At 36.4% G+C, this 24,422-nt stretch overlaps 1 protein-coding gene and 1 long non-coding RNA gene across 5 annotated transcripts in view; one reads left to right on the forward strand and one right to left on the reverse strand.

The window, feature by feature from the left end:
- IL15 (interleukin 15) overlaps positions 1 to 4,231 on the reverse strand; it is a 74,062-nt gene extending 69,831 nt beyond the window's left edge. For 2 of the 4 annotated variants that reach the window (XM_029940695.1, XM_029940700.1), the window contains exon 1: positions 4,069 to 4,231. Coding sequence is in view for 1 of the 4 variants with exons in the window: in XM_029940686.1 (XP_029796546.1) it covers positions 3,543 to 4,013 (471 nt within the window). In the remaining 3 variants the exon portion in view is untranslated. The other 2 variants (XM_029940689.1, XM_029940686.1) reach the window with 2 other exon arrangements.
- Positions 3,393 to 24,422, forward strand: part of LOC115292676 — a 40,519-nt gene continuing 19,489 nt past the window's right edge. The window contains exons 1-2 of the long non-coding RNA XR_003909089.1: positions 3,393 to 3,846; positions 21,476 to 21,638. This is a non-coding gene — a long non-coding RNA (uncharacterized LOC115292676). The remainder of the gene's footprint in view (positions 3,847 to 21,475; positions 21,639 to 24,422) is intronic.

The following is a 24,422-nucleotide window of genomic DNA, read 5'->3' on the forward strand; positions in this document are numbered from 1 at the left end:
AATTTTAACAAAATTATTTTACAACTTTTAAATGTATACACTTTGTGTGGCTGATGTGTACAAAGAGCAAAGAAGTTGGAAAAATATACCATAGAATTTCTAGCTATAAAATGTTCAGTTAAAGAACAATTGGGGTCAGTGCTAACAGTGCACGAGGAGTTCTCCATTTCTCAAGTTTCTATGAGAAGGTGTATGAGCGAAATGCCCAGCGAGAGTGAAATGATACAAGGGATTATGGAACGTGTCACAAGACTGCTTTCCTATGTCATTCTTCCAACCATCATATTTTCTTCTTGTAGGATCATTTTGTTTCAATTCCTCTATGTAACAAAATACTATCACTCTCCTGAGCCCCTCTGCACCCTGTTAGCGCTTGGAGAAACTTTAGCATTTGGAAAACAATCAACTATATTGTTAGAACATGTTCAGCTAACAGGCTGAATATTCAAACTTTTTTTTATCCATATTTATATGGTCTATATACAAAATGTACATGGGTATAGACAGATGATAGATAGATCTGTGTATATTTTGGTCCTTCCAAAAATGACCTGCAAGATACTATTAGACTCTGGAATAAAACACTGAAAAAGATATGTATATTTATGCCTTGCCTCCAGATATAAGACATATACGAATAACACTGCTGAATTGAAATGAGATCGAAGAGCCTCTTATATCTCATTTTCATTCCAATACTGAGTAACTTGAAAAAAAAAGTGAAGTAGTAAATAGTAATTAATATATATAATTAGTAAGAGTTAATTAGTAAAACTCATCATTACATAGCTAGAAGTACTAAAACCACACATGCTCCCTCAAGGCCCCTAAGGAATTTTTCCATTCAATCCACTCAAATAGGATAGAAACAAGCACTTAGCATTGTTCAACCTCAAAAGCCTCATGTGGTAATCTGCAATCGCCAAGTAAGTAAATCTAAGAGCTAATATTGAGCTAAAGAAAGAAGCTGGCTTCTTGCCAACCCTCATACCATTGAAGCCTGTGAAAAGGCTTCTCAAATAGTTGACTACACCACTTCGGTTGTGATATAATTGGGAAAGGCTTCTGTTCTAATCTCTCCATGAATCCCACCTTGGATGGGTGAATAGATAGTTTGACTGATAGATTAAGACATATTGATCAATCTACTGGTACCTCTGTCATGCTCTATCAGCAAAAACATGCAAATTAAATAAATGTTTTCATTCAGGAACCATAAGAGAAATTTCTCCAAGGAACCAAACAAATAAATACTCATGTGAATATTATTTGATCATAAGGCTAATCTTTAAACGTATAATTAATGAAGTCAATCATGCAAGTACTGTGTAAGCAGTATTACTTGAAAACCAACATTCTATCCTAAAACTGCATCAAAATGAAGTAGCGGTTAGTTGTCACTGCCACATTGTGGGAAATACTTCTATGGAAATATCATCCTTCATAAATACCAGTCATCCTAAATTTGTCCAAGTTCAAATTCCAGCTCTATCACTTAACTAGCTCTGTAACTTTGGGAAACTTATTTAATTACCTTATGCTTCAATTTTCTCAACTATATAATACAGTCCATACCACCACGTAAGCTATCATGATGATTTTTAAAAATACACTTGGAACAACGTCCAGTACATACTAAGAACTCACCAAGTATTAGCTATGATTCATATAATTTCCCATAATTCAAATTGCTGGCTGAAAAATAGCACTCTGTATTATCATTAACTAACCTTCAAAAGAACTAATGAACAAACTTAACAGTAAACTCTAAGAGAGTAATGAAGAAAAGGACAGTTCTCTAACTTTTAAAAGGTTTTAACAACTATTTTGGGTCCAACAGACATTTAAAAATCTAATTAGAGTTGTGGATATTTTCTTCAGAAAAATCTACTTATATACAGCATTTCAGAGGTTCATTCACATCCTTCCTGAAATCTACTCAGAGCCAGCAAACCTGAGATAGAGAACCTTCTAGGGTTTAAAATCCTTCAATTATCAAATTCTATTTCAATAAACTTTAAACCACAGATTTTCCCCATCCTCCAAAAAAGTTTATAAACATGTATTTTATTGACAAATATTATGTCTTGCAATATATCTGCTGACACTTATATATGAATCTCACTGATGAAAACAAAATCATCAAATTGCTGTCCTTAAGCCCACTAATAATCTGCAGTAAGTTCCAAACTCCAGGACAACAGCTTCAATCCAGGTTCTAGAGTTGCCATTCCAAATCTGCAGAGAATAGTGAATTTAAAGTATGGGAACGGACACCTGGCTGGCTCAATCCATAGAGTATATGACTTGATCTCAAGGATATGATTTCAAGCCCCACACTGGGTGTAGAGTTCACTTGAGAGAGAGAGAGACAGAGAGACAGAGAGACAGAGAGACAGAGAGGCAGACAGATAATTAAAAATCAAAGTATAGGAACACTGCCAGCTAGAGGTTCAGGATCAATGACCAACCTAACGCCTCTGTGTCATTCTGTCAGAGAGTAGATGATATTGAAGGAAAAGGTCATTCTGAGTAGGACTAAAACTTTGAGAGGATAAAACAGAGGGAGAGATGTAGGATTGTGACTTTAAAACACAATCACAACAAACCTTTAAGATTTCTTAACTTGATGATGTAAAATTTCAAATTCTTCATCACTTTTTAAATCTAAGAAGGCTATTGTTTTTTCTTCAGTTTTTTCTTTTATATATCTTTTTTTCCTTTGTGCCTCCTCCCTCTGTCTACCATGCCCATCACACTGCTTTTCAATAAAAGAACAGTAGTTTAAAACTTAATCCATATTGTACCTTGATGCTTCCAGTGGACTAGTCCACCTCACAGTCCCTGCACTGCTGGAGGCCACAATCATCCAGACCTAATCTGTTCATTCAGTCAAGTCAATAAAACCTTTTTAGGAACACTGACACGGTGAGGGAGTCTATCAGTTACAAGTAGACGGCATCCCCTGTGTCATAACATTAGAAAGTAGTTTTAAAAACATAATGGAAAAATAGCGATGACCCTGTTACTTCCAGTTCTGAAACTTTTGGCTCATCCTGTTTAAGAATCTGTTATAAGCGTTGTTTAAGAATAACCTTGCTTATGGATATGTTAAAGTTATCGAAGTCTTAAAGGCATGGAATACCATAGTTCAATTAAAACGAACTGCAAACATTTGCAAAATTCAGTCTCAGTAACTTTGGAAAAAATTATCTGGATGTTCATTGATATTCATCCTGAATAAGGATTTTGCTGCAGTTTAAGTCTCCTGTTTCTCTTCCAAGTTTCTAATACTGCTTTTCTAAGAGGTGAGTGGCTTGATCAGGGTCGGAACTAATAATACAGACCCAGGCCTGAGTGCCCATCAGTAACCATTTCTGCAAGTTCCTCTCCCTAAGAGGACAAGTGTCCTGATCAAAGAAGAGGAGGGTAACTTGATTTTGCAAGCAAAGGGAGAGACCAACGCACAGGGTCCTAGACACATTTGCGCTGACCTCAAAAAGTTTGGGAGGGGGCAGGGAAGAAGCGGGGAGCTCCGGTACCTTTTTTGGACTCTGAGCTCGGTTAGGTGCAGAACTCAGCGCTCTGTGCTGCCAGACCGAGTCTTCTCCGAAACGGGCAGCCTGGCGGGGAGGCAGGCACACGTCCCTCGCTCTCCGCGAGTCAGCCGCGGAGTCAGCCGAGAGGAGACCCAGGCGCTGGGCGCTGCCTCCTGCTGACCCGCTGCCTGCAGCACCGAAAGAGCCGAGAGCACGCAGGAGCCGCGCGGGACCCGCAAGGGGACCGGCAATCTGTGCTCCTCTAGAAGCGGAGGATGGCGAGGAGAGCCCACGAGAAGAATAAAAGGTCAGAAGGGGGAAAATGCACTTAGTGCAACAGAAAACTGAAGTCGCGGTCAAGTGTTTCCCCTTGGGAGGGCGGGGCGGCCCGGTCCGCAGCCGGTGGGGGGAAATGGGTAAGTCCGCCCGGAGCTGGGAGAGGCCCGAGGCGTAGACCTTTGGGGAAAATTCCATCGCCCTTTCAACCACCACCACCTTCCGCGACCGGCGGAGAAGCAGAACTCTGTACCTCCATCGAGTCCGGGCTGCAGGTCTCGGGCGCAGCAAGCGGCGCAGCCGGACGGGCTCTGCCACCCGGCTCCCTTCCCTGGCGTCGGGCTTCGACTGCAAAGAGCGAGTCAGCTTGGGTTTCCCTGGGCGCCCTGAACCCAGGGAGTCCCAACCCTCAGCAAAAAGAAAAGTGAAAGAGAAAAGAGCAAGGACCAGAGGGCAAGATAAACATCCCCAGCGGAGGCTGGGGGAGGGGCAGGATGGCAGCAGCCGCTGAATGCCCAGGTGCTGCAGCTCCACGCCCCCAGGGCTGGGATCGCCCGTAGGTTTCTGCCACTACCCTGTCCCGGGGCGCATATCGGGGAGGAAGAGCTTGGACCAAGCCTGGGAGGGCCGGCCGCACGTCGCTGAAACGCCAGTCCCCGATTTCGGCCTTTTCTTTCTGGGGTACCTGCAGGGAAAGCGAGAAGTCTCAGAGACCACCCGCCGCACCCACCCAGCCTTGCTTGGCACAGGAGGCTTCCCCAGAGAAGCCTGGAGACCTAGGCGCGTGGCGCGCACCCAAGTGGCCCAGAGGCAGGGAAAAATGTAGAAGCGAGTTGGGCGAATATTCCAGACCAGCCCTTCCACCCGCGCTGCGCAGGCTGCAAGTAGGAAGGCACTGAAGTCTTGTTAAGAGAACGAACGGAGTAAGACACCTGAAGGACTACTTTGTCCAAGGCAGTTAGGGTAAACTAGGAAGGAGCCAGCCTGTGGATTAGGATTACTTTTCCTGTCTAGTCCTACACTGCACATGGTCCCATTAAATAGGACCATGAGAAATGTTATAGTATTTTACTGTTGAAGGAGGGGACTAGGTTCTCTGAGGCTGAGTGATCTTTATGCTACACAGAGTCAGCAGAAAAGGCCCCATGCCAAGTTTTGGAAACACTTTGGAGAGAACCTTGAACACATGTGCATTACCGAAAATCCTTAATAAAAAGTGCTTCCCCAATTTTTCAAGTCATGTCACATAAAAAAATGATATGGCTCCTGGGGTTTAATAAACACTTAACTATCTTTTTTTTTTTTTTTTACAATTGATTATATGTTTTAAAAATAGAAATGTATTAGAAGTGATTTAAATGTTAAATGCGCATAAAATTCCACGCAAAATAATGTCATATTTTTATGAAAAAGTTGATCTCTGGATAGTCACATCAACAAAACAAGTTATATATAAACATGTAAAAAACTTTTTTACAATTCAAAAATTTACCGTAGTTGGAAATTATATTCAAAGAAATCGAGCATTGTTTTCTGTCCAAGATAATGTAGTGTTGAATTTTCTTGTTATAATGCCAATGATATTAAGTCTAATCAGACTTTTTCATAGCGATTGCTGAGGCTCTGATTTGCAGAATGGGCATTCACTGTGAGAACAGGCCTGCAGCGGGATTGGATTCTGTTACGAAGATGGCAGCCGCAAAAGGAGGACACTATGTGTATACATGAATATACAGATTAGGAATGGAGAAGTGGATCTGTGTCCTACTTTCAACTTGGACTGAAGCAGAGCCTCTTGGACTCGTGCAAAATGAGCTCCTTACAGATGCTGTGTACTCTGCAGCTGTGGCCGCGATAGATGTCCAGACAGTAGGACAACTCAGTGCTACACCAGCTCCAACCAGCAGAGCCAGATACCATGGCTGCCAGAGGACACATCATCACATCTCAGATCCTGCTGTGCTCGGGCTGCCTAGGAACACTAGACAGAGCTGCTTTTAGGTGGAGCTCCAGCTGCCCACAGGGCTGAGGGGCGTCAATGTCTGACAGCACACTTGGAACATGTGACTCCCATGAGCTACTAGAGAGGTTTTCACAATGCTCTGGAAAACCGATGGGGATTTCCTTCATAAACCTAAGTTTTAAAGTATAATCTGAGTATATAAGAATAATAAAATTGGTCTACAAATACTGATGAAACTTCTACTGTATGTGAGTTCTAAAACAAGATGGGCTGAATGGGATATAAAGCATTTAGTTAAGTTGGGGAGATAAAAAAATAAATAAATAACAATAAAGTGAAATTGAAAATGATTTAGCCATAAGATATGCTTTGCTCTACTATTTGCTTCCTAAATACTTAGGTCAAATTTGTTTTCTTAATTACAGAAAATAAAAAAGTATTTTGAATTAGTTAATAAAGTGCCTGCAATTCAAAGATGTTGGGTTTTCAGCATACTTTGTTTTTGTTGCACTGCACACAAACAGAAAAGTCTAATATGTGCAACTTGTATTGTCAGTTGCCACAGGCTGTTTGGCAAGATATTGAAAATTGCTCACACCAATGAACAAGTAAATTCCACTGTACAAATTAAAAGCAAAGACCAAGATTGACAAAATAATTTGAAACTACCATAACTCATAAAATTATAATGTAGGAAGAAGTAAAAATTAACTAAACCTCATAGAAGTGATCATAATAACCTTTCCTTGAATTTAAATAATTAACAATAAAATCATAGTTCAATGCATTTTTAATATCTGATTTTTCATTCCAAAGGCAATGTTTGCTAATTGGGCAGTTGTCTTTTTATTTTTTAATTTTCATTTAAATTTTAGTTAGTTAGCATACAGTGCAATTTCAGTTTCAGGAGTAGAATTCAGTGATTCATTACTTATATACAACACCCGAAGCTCATCACAAGTGTCCTCTTTAATACCCATCCCCCATCCAATCCATCCCCCACCCACCTCCCTCCATCAACCCTCAGTTTGTTCTCTACCCTTTTTTAAAAAGTTTTGGACCCTCCCCGTGGTTTGGCTATTGTTGATAATTCTGCTATAAACATCGGGTTGCATACATCCCTTTGAATCTGTGTATTTGTATCCTTTGGGTGAATACCGAGTAGTGCAATTGTTGGATCATAAGGTAGTTCTATTTTTAATTTTTTGAGGAACCTCCATACTGTTCTCCAGAGTGGCTGCACCAGTTTGCATTCTCATCGATGGTGAAAGAGGGTTCCCCTTTCTCTGCATCCTCACCAACACCTATTGTTTCTTGTGTTGTTAAATTTAGCCATTCTGACAAGTGTAAGGTAATATCTCGTTGTGATTTTGATTTGTATTTCCCTGATAATGAATGATATTGAGCATCTTTTCATGTGTCTGTCATGTCTGGATGTCTTCTTTAGCAAAGTGTCTAGGCATGTTTTCTGCCCATTTCTTAACTGTTATTTGTCTTTAAAACAAATTACTAATAAGTGTTTCCTATAACTTTGAGACTACCTGGAAGAAGTTATTAATTAGCTCATCTGGTTCAGTGTTCAAAGTCCATGACTGTGACCTTACTTATGATCCTAAGAAAGAACCATAGGCCAACAACTAGTTGACTTTCAGGTCTTTAAAAACCTGGCCTAGGACCCCTCAAGTTTCCATTTTGATTAAAACATGCCTGAAATGCAGCTTTACCTCAAGGTTGCTCTATACTTCTGTTTTGGTTTTTGTTTTAGGGGGTTTATTTTGGTGATCCTGATAATAGAAGAATACTCTTTCTCTCAAAGATTACTTAAGTTCTCAAGAGGTTCTTTATTGCGTTTTTTTTTTTTTCAGAAGTGCAGCAATACTATCACTTCTTGTAGCTCCTACTGTGTCCCTGAATCTCAAGTATTAAATTCTCATAGCAATACTATGAGCTATGAACTATTGGTATATCCATTTTACAGATGAAGAAATCAAAACCCAGAGAAATTACACAACTTGCTTAAGGTCACGTACAACTGACTGGCCCACCAAGGATTTGAACTAAGGTGGTCTGGCTTACGTATATATCCTTACCCTCCGCTGCCTGTAAATTGACAGCTACCCTTTGCTGCTTGTAAAGCAAAGGGCTCCTGAGGGAAGGGTTCTTGAGGAAGAAAGCCTTTGACTTCCAGGCAGTGTCTCTGTCTGATCTTGTTTGCTCTAGAGTAGTTGTAGCTACCACTAAGAAGGCAACTCACCAGCTCCGTGAATGTGTGCTTCCTTATCTCATTGTATTTCTGTAATGAAGCCACTGTGGATGTGGCAGCCCCACTAAAAACAGATATTTGAATAAAGTGACTGGCAAAAGGCTAGCTGAGCAGACTAGACACTGCAGAACTAGTAGCTGGTTCCTACTAGAGACGGGCTATTTTGTTTAAACTGAAGTGTCACATGTAACCATGGTAAAGGAGGAGAAGGGACACCTACTTTCAAGCTACAGGTGAATTATAAACAATTAAATAATAACATGCTTAATTCTTCATATATTTAAATGTATATGGAATCTTAAATGTTTGGGGATTTAGTAAGTGGGAGAGAAGGGGTTTAAGTATAACCGAGAAATAATTTAATGAGCTGACAATACTGTGCTGAATAGTCTTTTAAGGCTGAACTCACTAATCAAAACTTAGTTAAAAATACCATTCATTACTTGCTTTCCTTAGATTTATAGTGGAAGCATATCATAAATGTACACTATGAATTGTGATGGCATTTATTTCAATGATTAACTGTAAAAGAGATTTTACTTTTCATCACAGATACTTATAAAATGCATATGGAAAATATACATTTTCTTGAATTAACTCTATAATTTAAATTTATGCACTTTTTACAAGCAATAATATATGCATGTCAATATATCTGACAAAAAGAAGTCAAACTTGATTTTGACTCTGTGGCTAGCAGATAGGCCCTGAGTAAATGTTTGTTGAATTTATTTTGGTAAGAAGTAATTTTTTGCTAGAATCAGGGCACCTGGGGGGCTCAGTCGGTTGAGTGTCTGACTTCAGCTCAGTTCGTGATCTCATGCTACATGGGTTCGAGCCCCACATCAGGCTCTGTGCTGACGGCTCAGGGCCTGGAGCCTGCTTCAGATTCTGTGTCTCCTTCTCTCTCTGCCCCTCCCCAACTCGAGCCTCTGTCTTTGTCTCTCAAAAATGAATAAATGTTAAAAAAAAATAATAAATAAAATAAATTATGGCTAGAATCAAATTCTGAGAACTTATAGATCTCCATGTAGACATGTATGTCTGTATGCACATATATACATATACATACATGTTATATATGTACATGTATATAAATGTACATAATACTTCTTTGCAAGTATTATGAAACAGTTTGATAATTTACATAATTTAATTCTGAGGTCTACATATATAATGCTATAATCACTTTTTATTGAGTTTTTAACTAAACTTTCTTCAAAACATTTATCAAAATCAATTTTCAGAAACACTCTTGACAAATATCAAATATGCCAATAGAAAGCTTAAAATCATCTGTTAAAATACCATTAATTTTATTATAGTTAATGTTGTATGGGCAATTACCTTGATGAGATGGTGGCCTCCAATTACTATCCTGGAGGAATCAGAACGAAAAGGTTTTCTGACCAAAGTAGGATAAACAACATGATTTACTAAATCAATCTAAAATTCACAATGAGAAGCAAAAGAGACCATGGGCACCAGGTTAAACATATTTATGATGGAGTACATGGGTGAAAGACCTTACTAACCCAAATCCTAGATAATACAATGTTCATATAACTTCTCCCTCTGTCTCTATCTCTGTCTCTGTCTCTGTCTCTCTCTCTCTCTCTCTCTCTCTTTGCCACATCATCCTTCTCTGATGATGGTGTAGTGATGAAAACTGAAATTGAGGTTTGAATAAGGATGGGGTACACCAGTGAAAAAACACATGCTTGCTCTATTAGAGACATTGGAGTGAAGCTGTGTATTTTCAATTAGCCTCCTAAATAGCTATGGACTTTATCTACATTTTTTGGACACAGAACATATGAGGCTAGAATGGGACTATACTGGATATCACCAATTAATCGCAAATTTAAAGGTGATCTATAAAAATGTCTAGTGAGAAAGTCATGATCATAACTATGACTTTCTATCTATAAATAGTATCTTTGTTCTTGTTTGTATTTCATTATACTGCCCATTTTTAACATGCCTTTCAGGTTACAAACTTACTATCTATATTTAACACATTTTAAAAATTTGCCATATGCCTCACAAGCTACTCTCTTATGTACTGTTTGTATTTAATACACATCCTATGATTTTTGCCCATATCTTGAAAGCTGCTAGCCCACTTACTATCTATGATTAACACTTTTTAGGAGCTTTATCCATCTCATAAAACAATGAGTTATCTTGTCCTGCATAGAAGAAGCAAGTATTGTTTAATAATATATATTCTAGTAATTCTTTGTGCTAATGTGTTTTATTTATTTGAGACTGGTATGCTTGGAAGCTTTTATCACATTTGTAAGTATTTTTCCTGCATCAGGAATGATGTCCTTAACCGAAGGTCCTCTTGACTTATAGGATCATGGTTGCTCTGATTCTGAAGCTATATTCTGAACACTTATACCATTCTCCCTTGGGTCTCAGTGATTCCACGGAATGAAACCAAATTCGCCCTATTGCTTTGGGATATATTTATATGCTCTTATAAGAATAGACATATTCTTAAATATTTTGGTGCTTAGTAGAGGGGAGAAAGAGTTTAAATAGCACCAAAAGATGATTTAATATACTAACAATACTATTCTGAACAGTCTTTTAAGGTACAAAAACACATTAATTACCTTACTTACATTTATAAGTGTATATGTAGATACATATGTAGATGTATATATGACCCACCTCTGAAGCTATTTTCTACCCGTGCTTTACATTCCAAGTATATATGTCTTATATGTAAGAAAGAAAGTAGTGTTTACCAGTTCTCCAGAGTGTGCTTTGACAATTTATCAAATTAAACAAGTGTCTAAACAAACCATGGATTAAAGAAGAAATCACAGAAGAAATTGTCAGATTCCTTGAATTGAATGATAGTGAAAACAAGATATACCAAAACTTGATGAATGCAATTAACATAGTTCTTAGATAAAAATTTATAATTATCAATATGTATATTTCAAGTAAAGAAGGTAAAATCAATCGAATAAGCTTCTATCTTAAGAATCTAGAAAAAAAGGCAAAACAAAATTAAGAGAAGGAAGCAAATAATAAAGACAAGGGATGAAATGAAAAAGAAAATCAATGAAAACAAGTTACAATGAAAAGATCACTAAAACTGGTAACTCTCAACCTAAATTGATCAAGAAACAAAGAGAAAAAATAAAAAACTCCAGTATCAATATGGAAAGAGGAGATGTCACAATGACTACTACAGATGTAACAACAAAAAAAAAGAATATTAAAACAATTTGGTGACGTTTTGGGGTGATGATGGGGGTCCAGAGACAATGGCCAAGAAATGATTTTTGAAGATGTCTTTGGTGCAAAAAAGGTAATTTTATTAAAGCCCAGGGACAGGACCTGTGGGCAGAAAGAGCTGCACTGGGGTTGGGAAGAGTGACTGATTATGTATCTTCAGGTTGGGAGGAGTTCAGTAACAGCATAATTCTCTAAGGAATTTTGAAAGCATGGTTCCAAGGGACCTTGAGGGGCTAGCTGTTGTCAGGGAAACACCATTTACTACTGTTTAGTGAAGCCTCAGCCGTGAGACCTTCAGATGTATATCAGGGGCCACATGCTTGGAGTATAATTGCCAATATATATGGGGGTTTAAGATAAAGGAAGTTTGCAAAAGAATTTTTAGGTGTTTAAGAAGATTCACCGGGGGATCCTGGGGTGGGGTGGGGGGATCAGGGTAACGTGAAACTAGGACTCCCTTTGCCCCAAGCAAAGTGTCATCATCAAGGCATCTGAGCTCCTGGAAGAGAGTCACTCTGCCTGTTTCAAGGACTTGTCAGTTGGCCATAGGCAGAATGGAAATTTAATTTTTCATTTGCCTTTATTTCCCACATCACCCTGGCAAGCACTTAAATGCCCTTATATTTTGATGAGGGTGATGTTAAGGCTCCAGGAAGTGGAGTCTGTAGGTTTCTGGAGATTAGGCTATGGATAAGATTGCTTTCTTCTTGCAGTTTACTAAATTATCCATAAACTAAAGGAGACTCCTGTCCTGCATGTCTGTGATCTGCATCAGTCAACTATTTCCTTTCTTTCCTTTCCTTTGTTCTTGGGCAGCCAGAAATGTCCAAGGAATATCACACATATCCCACAGGGGGAAGAGAGGGGTGTTGTTAGCTTGTACTTTGCCCTCAGCTTACCTTATGCTCCCTCAACAAACTTATAGCAATAAATTTAGCAACTTAAAAGAAAGAGACAAATTCCTTAAAACCCATAAGTTACAAAGGCTAACATACAAAAAATAAAAATGTTTTAATTATATCTATTAAAGAAATTTAATTCATAATCAAAATTCTTCCCACAAAGAAAATTCTAGGTCCAAATGGCTTCACTGGAAAATTCTAATAAAAAAAATCAAGAAAAAATAATGCCAACTGTATACCTTATATCCTTATATAAGCAAACCTTTAAGAAAATATAAGGAAAAGAAATACCTCTCAGGTTATCTTGTGAAGGCAGAATTACCTTGTCAAAAATGGAGATATTACATGAAGAGAAATCTATACAGATATATCTTTGAAAGGTAATCACTATAATTCTCCATATTAATTGAACAAAGGTAAAAAAAAAAAAAGGCATTTATCAAAATTCAACATTTAGCTATAAGAAAACCTCCCAGCAAACCAGAAATAGAAGGAAATTTCTTGAACTACAAGGCTACAACTAATGTCTTACTTTATGATGAAAGAGGAATGCTTTACTCCTAAAATCAGCAAATATGCCTGCTCTATTCAATTGGTATTGGAGATCCTAAGCAGGGCTATGAAACCAGAAAAAAAAAAGAAAGAGAGAGAGGGAAAAAAAAAAGAAAGTCACAAATATCAGAAAATAATAGAAAAGTGGGTGTTAACTGCAGACAATAGATTCCTCAGGAACCCATAAAAAAATATTTGTAGAACTATAATTGAATTTAGCAGGTCATAGGATACAAGATAATTATACAAACATAAATTGTATTTGTGTATATAACAATGAATAATTGGAAATCTAAAGTTTCTAAATATGATTTGCAAAATTATCCAACACAATGTATATAGGCATACATTTACTAATATGTACTCTGAAAACTATAAAGTATTGTTGAGAGAAACTTAAAAAATGTTCTAAATCTGGGGTTGGCAAACTGTGACCTACACCTTTTGGCCTGTTTTTGATTTTAGAATATAGCCAAACCCATTTGTTTACATGTGGCTAAGACTGTTTTTACAGGCAAGGTTTCAACAGAGATCATAAAATTTAGCAAAACTTAAAATATTTAAAACCTTGCCCTTTACAGAAAAGTTTATCAACCCTTCATCTAAATATTTGGAGAGATCCATGCTCACAAATTGGATGATTTGTTGTTAAAATTATAGTTTTCCCCAAATGTTATCTACAGATTCAATGCAATTTCAGCAGGCTTTCTTTTATAACTTGGTGAGCTGATTCTAAAATTGATATGCAAATACAGAGGAGCTAGAAGAGGCAAAACTCTTGAAAAAAGAATAATGTTGGAGGATCTATAGTCCCAGATATCAAGATTTACCACGAGGCCATAAAGGCCAAAGCAATGTGGTAATGGCATAAAGATTGACAGATAAATCAATGGAACAGAATGAAGAGTTCAGAAGAAAATCCAGCCATATGGTCAATTGGACTTGACAGTTGTGCCAAAGTGAAAAAATGAAGGGATCATCTTTTTAACAAATGTAATAGGAACAACTGGGTTTTTTTAGAGTTTCAACTGGGTTGAAAAAAACGATTTACATCTGTCATTCTTAAAAATCAATATAAAAATATTCATAGACCTAAAAATACAAACCTTTATTTTTTTTTAAATGTTTTTTATTTATTTTTGATACAGAGAGAGACAGAGCATGAGAGGGAGAGGGGCAGAGAGAGAAGGAGACACAGAACCGGAAGCAGGCTCCAGGCTCTGAGCTGTCAGCACAGAGCCTGTAGCGGGCTCGAACCCACGAATGTGAGATCTGACCTGAGCCGAAGTCGGATGCTTAACAGACTGAGCCACCCAGGCGCCCCAAAATACAAACCTTTAAAAGATAAAAATTGAATAAAATGTTTGCAATCTTGAGATAGGTTAAGATTTCCTGTACAGAACACAAAGCGTACTAAGTGTGAAGGAAAAAAAAGTGATATAATTAGATTTCATTAAGATGTAAAATTTTTCTCTCTTTAAGGTCTAAAATGACTACTAATATACTAAAATTTCTGGAGAATCCTACAGTAAAAGTCCTGTTTAATATTGTTTGAGTTATTTCACAAATTTATTGGTTTAAGAACCATTTTAAAATAGAACACCAATTAATCTTTTACAGAATTTGGGTTTTATTTTTGTTCTGTTTTATCTTTTACAGAAATTATATTCCAAAAAAATACACCAGCAAAGTACTATTGAAGACATATTATTTTCTTCTGAAATAAACTTTATTTACAACCTGATTTATTTTTTATTAAAATTAAGAAGTCCTCATGTAAAATTTGGCTGGAGAACTTCAAATTTAAACTCAGGTCACACTTGCTCTGCTTATAGGAGTCTAAAAAACATTGCCAAGAATAGGCGTTAGTCCTACAAAATCCTAAAAGGAAATTCACCATATTTCTACTTTACTTTGAGAGATACTGTGGCATAGAGAAACTAGGTGACTGACATCTAATGATATATCCAAGTAATGGCAGGCCTCAGAACAAATGGCTTAGGAAGTGCTAGAATATTACTAAAATTCCTCAGCTGTAGATCTTAAATTAAAAGAGACAATAATGATTACATGCCAAAATATTCTGAATAAAGACCCAACAAACACTAGCATTTGTCCAGCATAAGAAAGTATTGTCACAAACACTGCACTAATTAAGTAAACCACAGAAGAATCCACCTATAACAGCTAAAACAGCGAAGCAAATCTTAGACAGGAGTAATCTAGTACCCATTTGGATTCCTATCCAACACAGCACACAGAAAATGTGCTATATTCCAAGACAGCATTTCAAAATTTACTATAGATTACATAAAGTCAGAAAATCATGTAAACATTGAATGCTCATTTTCCTAAAAAATGGCTTTCAAAGGGAAGAGTTGGCATATTCTGTGTAAACCATGAATAAGAAATGAGGTTATAGATCAGGCAAAGGAAAATCTTACATTCACAAAGTTAACTTTTATGTTCAAAGTGGTGAAAACAGAAGTGTTAGAAATAGTTACATATGATGTCTGCAAGTATTTTCAGGAATAAGTAATTCTGGGTGTGTAAGTTGTGTGGTTGCTTATCTCACCCCCAAAATACGTATCCTTTCTTTCAAATTTACATTTGTTTGCATTTATACTTAAGTATAGGTTAGTGAAATCGAATCCTGTGGATCTGAAATAGACTTTAGTGGACCTAAAACTACTGTTATCAAACTATCCCTTCATGAGCATGTGTGGATTACCTGTACTCCAAATCTACTACGTGCCATGGATTATAGAGACATAGCAGGATCTAGGCCCTCCTTTCCAAATAGAAAATATATGATATAACGACTATTGAGAAGTCTGCAATGTTTTGTGGTTGATTTTATAGATTAATATAACTGCAGATAGTGGTTTACAGAACCTGTTATGTTATGAAAACTTTTCTGGAATTTTCTATTATAATTACTTTGAAATAATATTACAGTATCATTTTTGATTGGCTAACTTTTTTTTCTGTGATTGCCTCATGAGAATTTTCATGCTAGGTGTGTGCTAATTCTTATGCACTCAATAAAGAGAAAAGAAATTCTGGGATTAAAAAGTCTCAGAAACAGATTTAAGCAAGTACCATTAGTCATGCAAACATATCTCACAGATGTAGACTCAATGAAATAAGATAGTATTTTGTGTTATCAACTTGATGGAACCTGGAAAATATAAAATTGTGAAACAATATAATGTGGGCATAGGTAGGTGTTTTATTCATTTGAAAACTGAAAATCAGAGATAAACTTGTCCAGGGTCACATAGAAATTAAGTGGTGAATCCAATGTTTGAATCCATCTCTATTAGCAAAGCCTCATCTTCCCTTATGTGTTGCAAGCTCATTGAGTATTGGTCATATAATTAACAATTACTCTATTATTCACTGCCCACCCCATGGGCTGCATAGTCTTGTGGCTTAATAGTCAACTAAATTCAACAAGGTAGGAATTATTATCTCCAGTTTACTCATGGCAAAACTCAGGTTCAGAGAAATTACGTTATTGCTAATGAATATATAGCTAGAGAAATAGCATAAGATGTTATTTCCTTAGTTCTATTTGCGTTTCAATAAAACACACACAGACTTACATATACTTTCTTGGAGACTGAATCAATAAACAACCAAGGTTGTGGGGGAACTCAGCTGATTAAAATGGTCTTATGATATTACTTTAAAATAATTATAAAATAAGCATTTTTTTCTGTCAACTTAGGAGCATTTATAACTGAGCCATCTGATTTTTTGTGGAGCCTGAATTCAATATTCTTTAATATATGGAGAAAAATATCATGTCTGCACCTAAAGTTTCAACAAAAAAGTTTCAAAATAAATGGTAAAACACAGACTTTATTGGGTAGCTTTTTGAATTAACACAGAAAGAAATGGATGATAAAGTGTTCTTTGGCTTGCAAAGGAAAAGAAAAGATCAAACACCAACTTTGCATACTGGATGTCAACCACAGCTGAACCTTAAGGTAATTGCCTATAAAATCAGATACTAACTCCTTAGGCCATTATTTAAAAAGCCTCTCATTAGCTGTTCTACTGAGTTTCATTTCTCTTTTTAATCTCGTGTAATTATATTTACTCTAAAAAAAAGCATCACTTCGCTGCCGCCTTCTCCTGTCACTTCATATACCCCTCGCTAGCTCCTTTTCTAGCTGACACTTTAAGAAGCCAAGTTCTCTTCCAAAGGCCATCTCAAGAGGTTTCTCCTTCAAGGAGACTTTCCATATTCAAGTCAAGTTCTGGTTCCTTTAGAATAATTCCTTTGTACTTGAGCCCTCTTGTTTGTGCCTTGGTGTGTTTGTGTTCAAGCTGTGTCGGGTGTGGTTCCGTTTCCTCACGAGATGATGGTACCAGCTTGGCGACGGGTGGCCTTCCAGAACGCAGATAAATAAATGTCTCGAGTTGGGACAGACTGAGGAGAACATCGAGCTTTTGTTTGTTTAATAACCCCTCTCTCTTGGTGCTAGTTTTAGCATTAGAGGTAAGTGCCTGTCATATGGGAGGCTATAAATATACATTGGGAACATGGGGCTCTGGAGAGAGATGGGGAGGTGGAGGGGAGGGAAAGAGATCTGGGTTCAAATACCGGATTCACCATTCATTTCTGTGTTACCCTGGACAGGTCCGTTTTTATCTGCAGTTTCCACGTTTATAAAACGATGACAAGCATACTACAGTTTTTTAAGTGTTGTGAGAATTAATTTAAGATAATTTACATGCTAAAGTTTTCATTAGTGTGAACAAGTTGAGGTTGGGCTGTCCCAAATGTAGGCCAGCTGTTTGGTTGTCAGGAGGCCTCATTATATTAAGTTCAACAAATTTAATATGGTCCAGCCTTCTGTTATATGATTTGAATGTTTAATAATAGGGTTATATAATATCATGTGTCAAGATTCTCAATAGCCCAATCAAATGACTGCTATTTTTATCAAAACACTCTTCTTCCTGGAAGGTGTATAAATGTGCACCACCAAGTCCCTTCCTCTCTGTTCCCATCACCCAGCAACTTCCTCTGTGTTTCTTTCTGAAGGTATGATTGTGATCAAAAGTAGCTCTGGCCTGGGAAACCCCTCTCTCCTTTCTCTCTCCTTCTCTTTTTCCCTCCATCCCTCCTGTCTCTCTCACATCCATCCTTTCTCCTATTTGAATTGAATACAAAAATACATAAAGACATAAAGATTACTTGTAATCTTAGCACTAAAGGACAATAAATATTAAGTGTAGCACCAGAGTTTGCCTTTGTAGTGAGTATATTGTACTAGAAGATCTTTTTGAAATATATTTTTAAATTATATTTTTCAGAGTATATAAATAATATATACCTTTTGCACTTATATTGACATCCCACATCATTTGACATCTTTCAAAATCCAAATTTAATGAATGTGTAGCATACTACTTCAGTTAAACTTTCTTCTTTAGTTGGACATTTAGAAATATTAAAAACTTTCAATAGTATACAATCAACATTAGAGTAATCATCTTTAAGCACACATAATTTTGCATATCTTTTGGTTTTTTTAGTATAGAGTCCTAGTAGTCATCAATCACAAGGCTCTTAATGAAACTGCTAACTTTCTTTCGAGAACGTACACCCATGAGTATCCATGGTATACAAGAGTCCCGTTCCCCTGTACCACGCCAATACTCAGAAATACGAAGCTTTTCAATTAATTGAATTAGAAGTGTTGTTGTTGTTTTTATAATTGGTAATCATGCCAATTACCTGCATGTAATCATAACTCTGTACATTTTCCAAAACTACATTTCTTAACATTTTTCAATACTTATTGAGTTGGAGTACAATTCCAGAATAATTTTAAATAGATACTGGAGCTTTGCCTCCTGATTTTACTGTGAATCATTCTGGTATTTTAACCTACAATACAATTTTGGTTGTCACCTAGAAAAATACTCTTTATCATATGAAACAAGTATATTCTCATTGAATTTGTTATTTCATTATAGAAGAGTTTTAAGGTTATTAAATGCCTTTGTGTTCAACTGAAATTACCTTGTAATTGACTTTCCCTGGGAAATTCTTGGTTCATTAAAATGATAAATTACATTTTCTCCTTTGTCATACTTCAATCATATGTTATATATGCTAAACTATCATATGGTATTTATTCTTTTGCAAATCTGATGAATTCAATCATTGTTGATTTGAGTTTAGATATCCACATTTGCACTATTAAGTATGTAGGTATCTTTATTCATTTCCCTCCTTTGATTTATGTGATACATATTATATATATTTTTTTTCTATGGGAGTATAAAGTTTTAATATTGTTTAATATTATGCTTAATATTGTTTTATCTCCACTGATGCTTTGTCTATTATGAATACAACAATGACTTTTATCCAAAGGAAGTTAACTTGAACTCATTCTTGATATTATTGGAAAAGATAAACAGTTCAAACAGTGAATAAAAAAAATCAGGGTTCAAATTTCAGCTACGTGATCTTTAGCAAGCAACTTCTTTTGTTGTTGTTTTGTTAATGTTCATTTATTTTTGAGAGAGGAGAGAGAGAATCCCAAGCACATTCCATGCTGTCAGGGCAGAACCCCACATGGGGCTCTATCATGACCTGTGAGATTATGATCTGAGCCAAAATTAAGAGTTGGACGCTTAACCAACTGAGCTACCCAAGTGCCCCAAGTAACTTCTTTTAGGCTTAATCTCCCCTCTTGTAACTGGGGGAAGAAAGCTAGCCTCACATGTCAGCAGACTAGTAAGTGATATGACGTGTGCCAATCAGCCCAAGGGCTGCAAACAGGCAGTGCTTAGTATGTAAGCTGTGAATTGTCTCTACTGGCCACTTTCTTCCTCAGCAGTATCCTTACTTTTTAAATTGTATTTCTGGCCTGTGTTTTTCATATTTATCATTCTGTCATCAAACCCGTCACCTTATTATTTTATTTCTTATTCTAAGAGAATCTGAAATTTTTCTTCTATACCCAGAGGCAATTTTTTGCGTCAGGTTATTCCGCGGGACCCACTCCACCATTGCTATTTTACCAGCCAGTTGCCTTTCCACCCACCTCCCTCTTCTTCTTAACTTCTTTTTCCGTAGGATCTAGTTGTCTTTTTCTCAGCCTGTACTCTACATTTGACTGATATTCATATTTCTGAGGAACAACAATGAGTTGAATCTTTTTGGATAAGCCATGCAGTTGTCTAAAAGTTTCTTTTGCTTTCTCTGAAATAATAATTTTCAGAGATTTTTTTCCCAGAGATTGGATGTTCAGAATAATGTGCACCACTTTCTCTTATGCTATAGTCTTTCTTTTCTAGAGGGACCATATAATGATTTTCATCTACTTTTAAAATCTTATAGCATTTGGTACACAAAAGAACATATATAACTTATATGATATATAATAAATTACATGCAATAATACGGAACATCACCCAGATTGTTGAAGTTTCCCATAGAGCCTCTCCCATTACCTGTCTTCATGGCCTCCCCCTTTTTAACACATCTCAGACCTTCCTTCTAGCATCTTTTTCCTTCTTGTGAAAGTATATCCTAAAGAGGTTCCTTTGGGGGAATCTATTGTGGTAGATCATTTTTCACATGAAAACATTTTAAATTTGGCTTTCTTTGAAAGGTGCTTCTGTTGGGCATGATTCTAGGTTGAATATTTCAGCATGTTCAAGATGTTGTTCTAGTGCCTTCCGGCTTCTGTGAAAAGGTTGTTGAGAAGAGAAATATCAGTCCAGTTACCAGTCCTTTTTTCATAACCCATCTTTTCTGTTTGTTCTAACACGTGCTATTTTATTTGGTTCTCTGCACCCTTCCTAGTTTTATACCTATATATGATAATTTATCTTATTTGAGATTTATTGATATTCCTAAGAATGAGTTCACTAGGTCTCATGAAATTCTCAGCCATTGTCTATCTAATTATTGCCTCTTCAGGGGTGCTTGGGTGGCTCAGTCAGTTAAGCATCCGACTTAGGCTCAGGTTATGATCTCATGGTTCACCAGCCCAAACCCCACGTCAGGCTTATGCTGACAGCTCAGAGCCAGGAGCCAACTTCAGATTCTGGGTCTCCCCTCCACACCCCGCCCCTCTCCTGTTCATGTGCATGTGCACTCTCTCTCTCAAAAATAAATACACATTAAAAAGTTAAATGTTGCCTCTTTCATCTATTTTTCCCCCCAGAACTTTTATTAGCTCTGTGTTGGACTAGCTTATGCTATCTTCTGTGTTCCTCAACCTCTCTTTTATACTTTTTTAATACTCTTTTATACAGTTTGTCTCTATGAGCATCAGTTATATGATTTCTTAATTTATATCTTCTGGCTTAATTCTTTTTTAAACAGGTGTTTTGTAAACAGAGCTTTAATTTCACTGACTATATATTTCATTTCTAAAAGTTTAGTTTTGCTTTTTATCAACTATGCCTGGTCATCTTTGATAGATGTTTGATCTTTACTCATGTTTTTATTCTATATTTTGTTTCCATAAATTTGTTAGTCATACTTACATATTTTATATCTCTAATAATTCCGATATTTGTTCTCTGTTAATCCTGCTGCCTTTCACTCACAATTCCTTGTTTTATTTATATGTTCTGTGATCTCTAATTAAGAGCATATGTTTTCTAAATTCTGTGGGGCTTTGTTGAGGCTTGATGTGAGGATGTGTTCAGCAAGAAAGAACTTGTCTACTTTCTTTAGGTCTCAGAAAGCTACAAGCCCCCAGATCTTCTTTAGACCAAAATGCTTAATTGAAAATAACATGAATTCAAGCTCAAAGGCCATTAAGGAGCAGACCTATGGACAAAAAATATTTTGGAAAACGATTGCTTCTTCTCCCTTTCCCCAAAGCCCGTCTAGTCAGGTAAGTCTCCTAGTTCATGGCTTCCTTGGTTTATGTCATTACGAGTCTGGGTTTTACACAAGACTCTCCAATCTAATTCCTCAAATACACCAGCCCTAAACTTTGTCTCACCCCTCTCTTAAGCACAATCATTAAAACCAAAACTCTAAGCTACCAGAGATCATTTCCCCTGGGTGGGTAGCTTTAACTCTCAGTTGCCTCTTGGACTTGTGCTCTTGCTTCATTCCTGACTTCAGATAATTTCCATAAATTTCTTTAGATCCCATTTATTTATGTGATTCATATTTCTTAAAGTTTTACTCAGTATTTTAAGAGCTTTTTTTTTTTTACATACATTGCAATATTTTAGAATTTCTGGGAACCTGTAATGTTGCTTGAAACCAATGACCTCAAGTGAAGATTTTACCATTGGCAGTGTGTTTATCTTGGTCAAGCTAAAAGAGAAATGTCCAGCCTTTTCTGTTTAGTTCTGGCTGGGTCAGGAGTAGAGTTTCCCTTTCATGGCTTCATTCCCACCTAAGATACTTCAATGTCAGAGGCCAGTACAAAAGTCTAAGATTGTTGGAAAGGAAGCTGGACGCAGACAGTGGATTACAGAAAACATCTACACAGATAGACTGCTTAGTGCTGAGTCTCTAGCTGATGATACCATCTCATTTATCCCTTATCTCTTGTCTGGGTCCTTCCTTTCAGCTCTGTCTACCTTCTCCCTCCTCAGCCCCAATCATATTTGGTTTCTATAAGCAAGAAGAAAAATATTCTGCAAGGGTGCATGGCAATCTTTCTGTGCTAATGGCTCTTCTGGGTCATTATTTTGGCTTCTGTGTTATCCCATCATAAAGGTGGGGAAATAGGGAGGGGAAATCTCCCTTTAGAGTATCACTGATAGAGCAGAGATAGAGAAAAATGGATGAAAACAGGTAGATAAATTCTTCAAGATTTTAGACAGATACTTAGACATTGTTGTTCTCCCTGTGGGTGAGTTGGTAGTTTTCTTTTTCTCAGATCTCATACCAATGATTTCATGCCAATGATGTTATTTTATTCTGGTCCGTAACTGATGTTTTCCAATTTCCTGTGCTCAAATGTGCAGATTCAGTTCAATTAACCCTACAGCTTGTCTTTTGCGTATTTGAGGTGATCACTTCACTGCAATTGTACAGTCTCTGCCCTGCCAGATCAACAGGAGTGCTATTGCTTAGCACTGTGGCTGCCCTGGTGAACGGATCTGTTCCAGCACTTTGCTGTTACCTTTGTTTTTCCAAAAAGTCAGAGTTTATAGAAACAATACTGCTCAATAAATGTGTGCTCGAAGCCTCCGGTAAATTCATGTGTTGTTCACAAAGGTACTGAAATGTGATATGAACTCTCCTCCTTTGGGCAGATCTGAAGCTTATCTAGTAATTATGATTTGAGGATTATTTTTAAGTTATGAAATACATTAACTCTTCACTCAGAGCACAACTGTCACAAATGATTTGCTGATAAGGATGAGAAAAACCAGTATAACAAGTTTTCTCTGTTACTCCCTATGTAGCTGTCATACTGGCCTATCCTGATCCCTTCTCTCTTTTTCTCTGCCTCTCTTTCTCCGTCCCTCTCCAAGTTGAGCTCTGCTTTCTGAAGGGAAATGAAAAATGCCACAGTTTTCAAGATCTATTTTGCTCATATTGGGAAACATTTGTTTGACAGGCACAGAGTGAAAAGCCTCAGAAACTTTCAGTAAGCTTAAATGAAGAAAAAAAAATTCAAGTGATTCTATCTTTTACCCTTTATATTGAGGAATGGAAAGCTGTACTAAATATGAATTTTTATTAAATAAAAAATTCACTATAAATCATGTAATTAATTTTATTATATGTTTTTAAAGTATTACAACCAAGTTACCAATGTTAATAATTTCCTAAGATTGCCATCTTTTAATTCTCTGGGCAATCTAAAAAACAGAATAAATATAGTTTTACATTATACTTTTATAAAATAAGTAGAAATTAATTCTGAGTTTTGAGGATAATAAAAAAATTATTAACTCTTTTGGTCCTAATGACTTCCTTACAAAGTAACTATAAGATACTTCTTTTGGTCTAAGGGTATTATGGAAAAATTACTGAGATATGAACAATGCCATGAACTGAAAAATATTGGGAATCTCTGATCTAGTCTAATATTCTGTACAATGCATAAGGTAGTTCCTGAACAGAGTCAAAGACTTATAGATAAGACAGATCTATAACAAAGACAGAAGTGAACTAGAAAATAAATAATGATGCAGTGATTTTAGTGCCACCAAATCATGATTTTTTTTTAATTATGAAGCACAGCATATATCAAAGCTTTTATGGCTTCTTAAATTCACTCTGCCTATATTTGCTCAACTCAACATTAGAACATTTTAGTATTCTCTTCATATTAAGTAAAATCTCCTTTTAATTGTGATATCTTATTTGGTTCCAAAGCCCATAAATAGATAAGCTTTGGAGAATTCATGGAGATGGGGAATACATATTGTATATATATATTTTTAAAAAACCCAAAACTGTAGATTTCCTTTCATTAGTGAGACAATTAAAGTTTATATTTGGTGTTGTTGTCATTGCATACATGTACTCTCTAATTACTAAGAGTTTATTGTTCATTTAATACATGTTTCTTGAGTCCACAGTGGACAAACATCATATTCTACTTACTAGTGCTAAGTGTCCATAATGACAGACTTTTTATTATGGCACATATGACAATCAAATTCAAACTTGTCCTTTAAAAATATATATTTTAAATGCTGAT

Source organism: Suricata suricatta, chromosome 1, assembly GCF_006229205.1.
Source record: "Suricata suricatta isolate VVHF042 chromosome 1, meerkat_22Aug2017_6uvM2_HiC, whole genome shotgun sequence".
Classification (NCBI taxonomy): Eukaryota; Metazoa; Chordata; class Mammalia; order Carnivora; family Herpestidae; genus Suricata; species Suricata suricatta.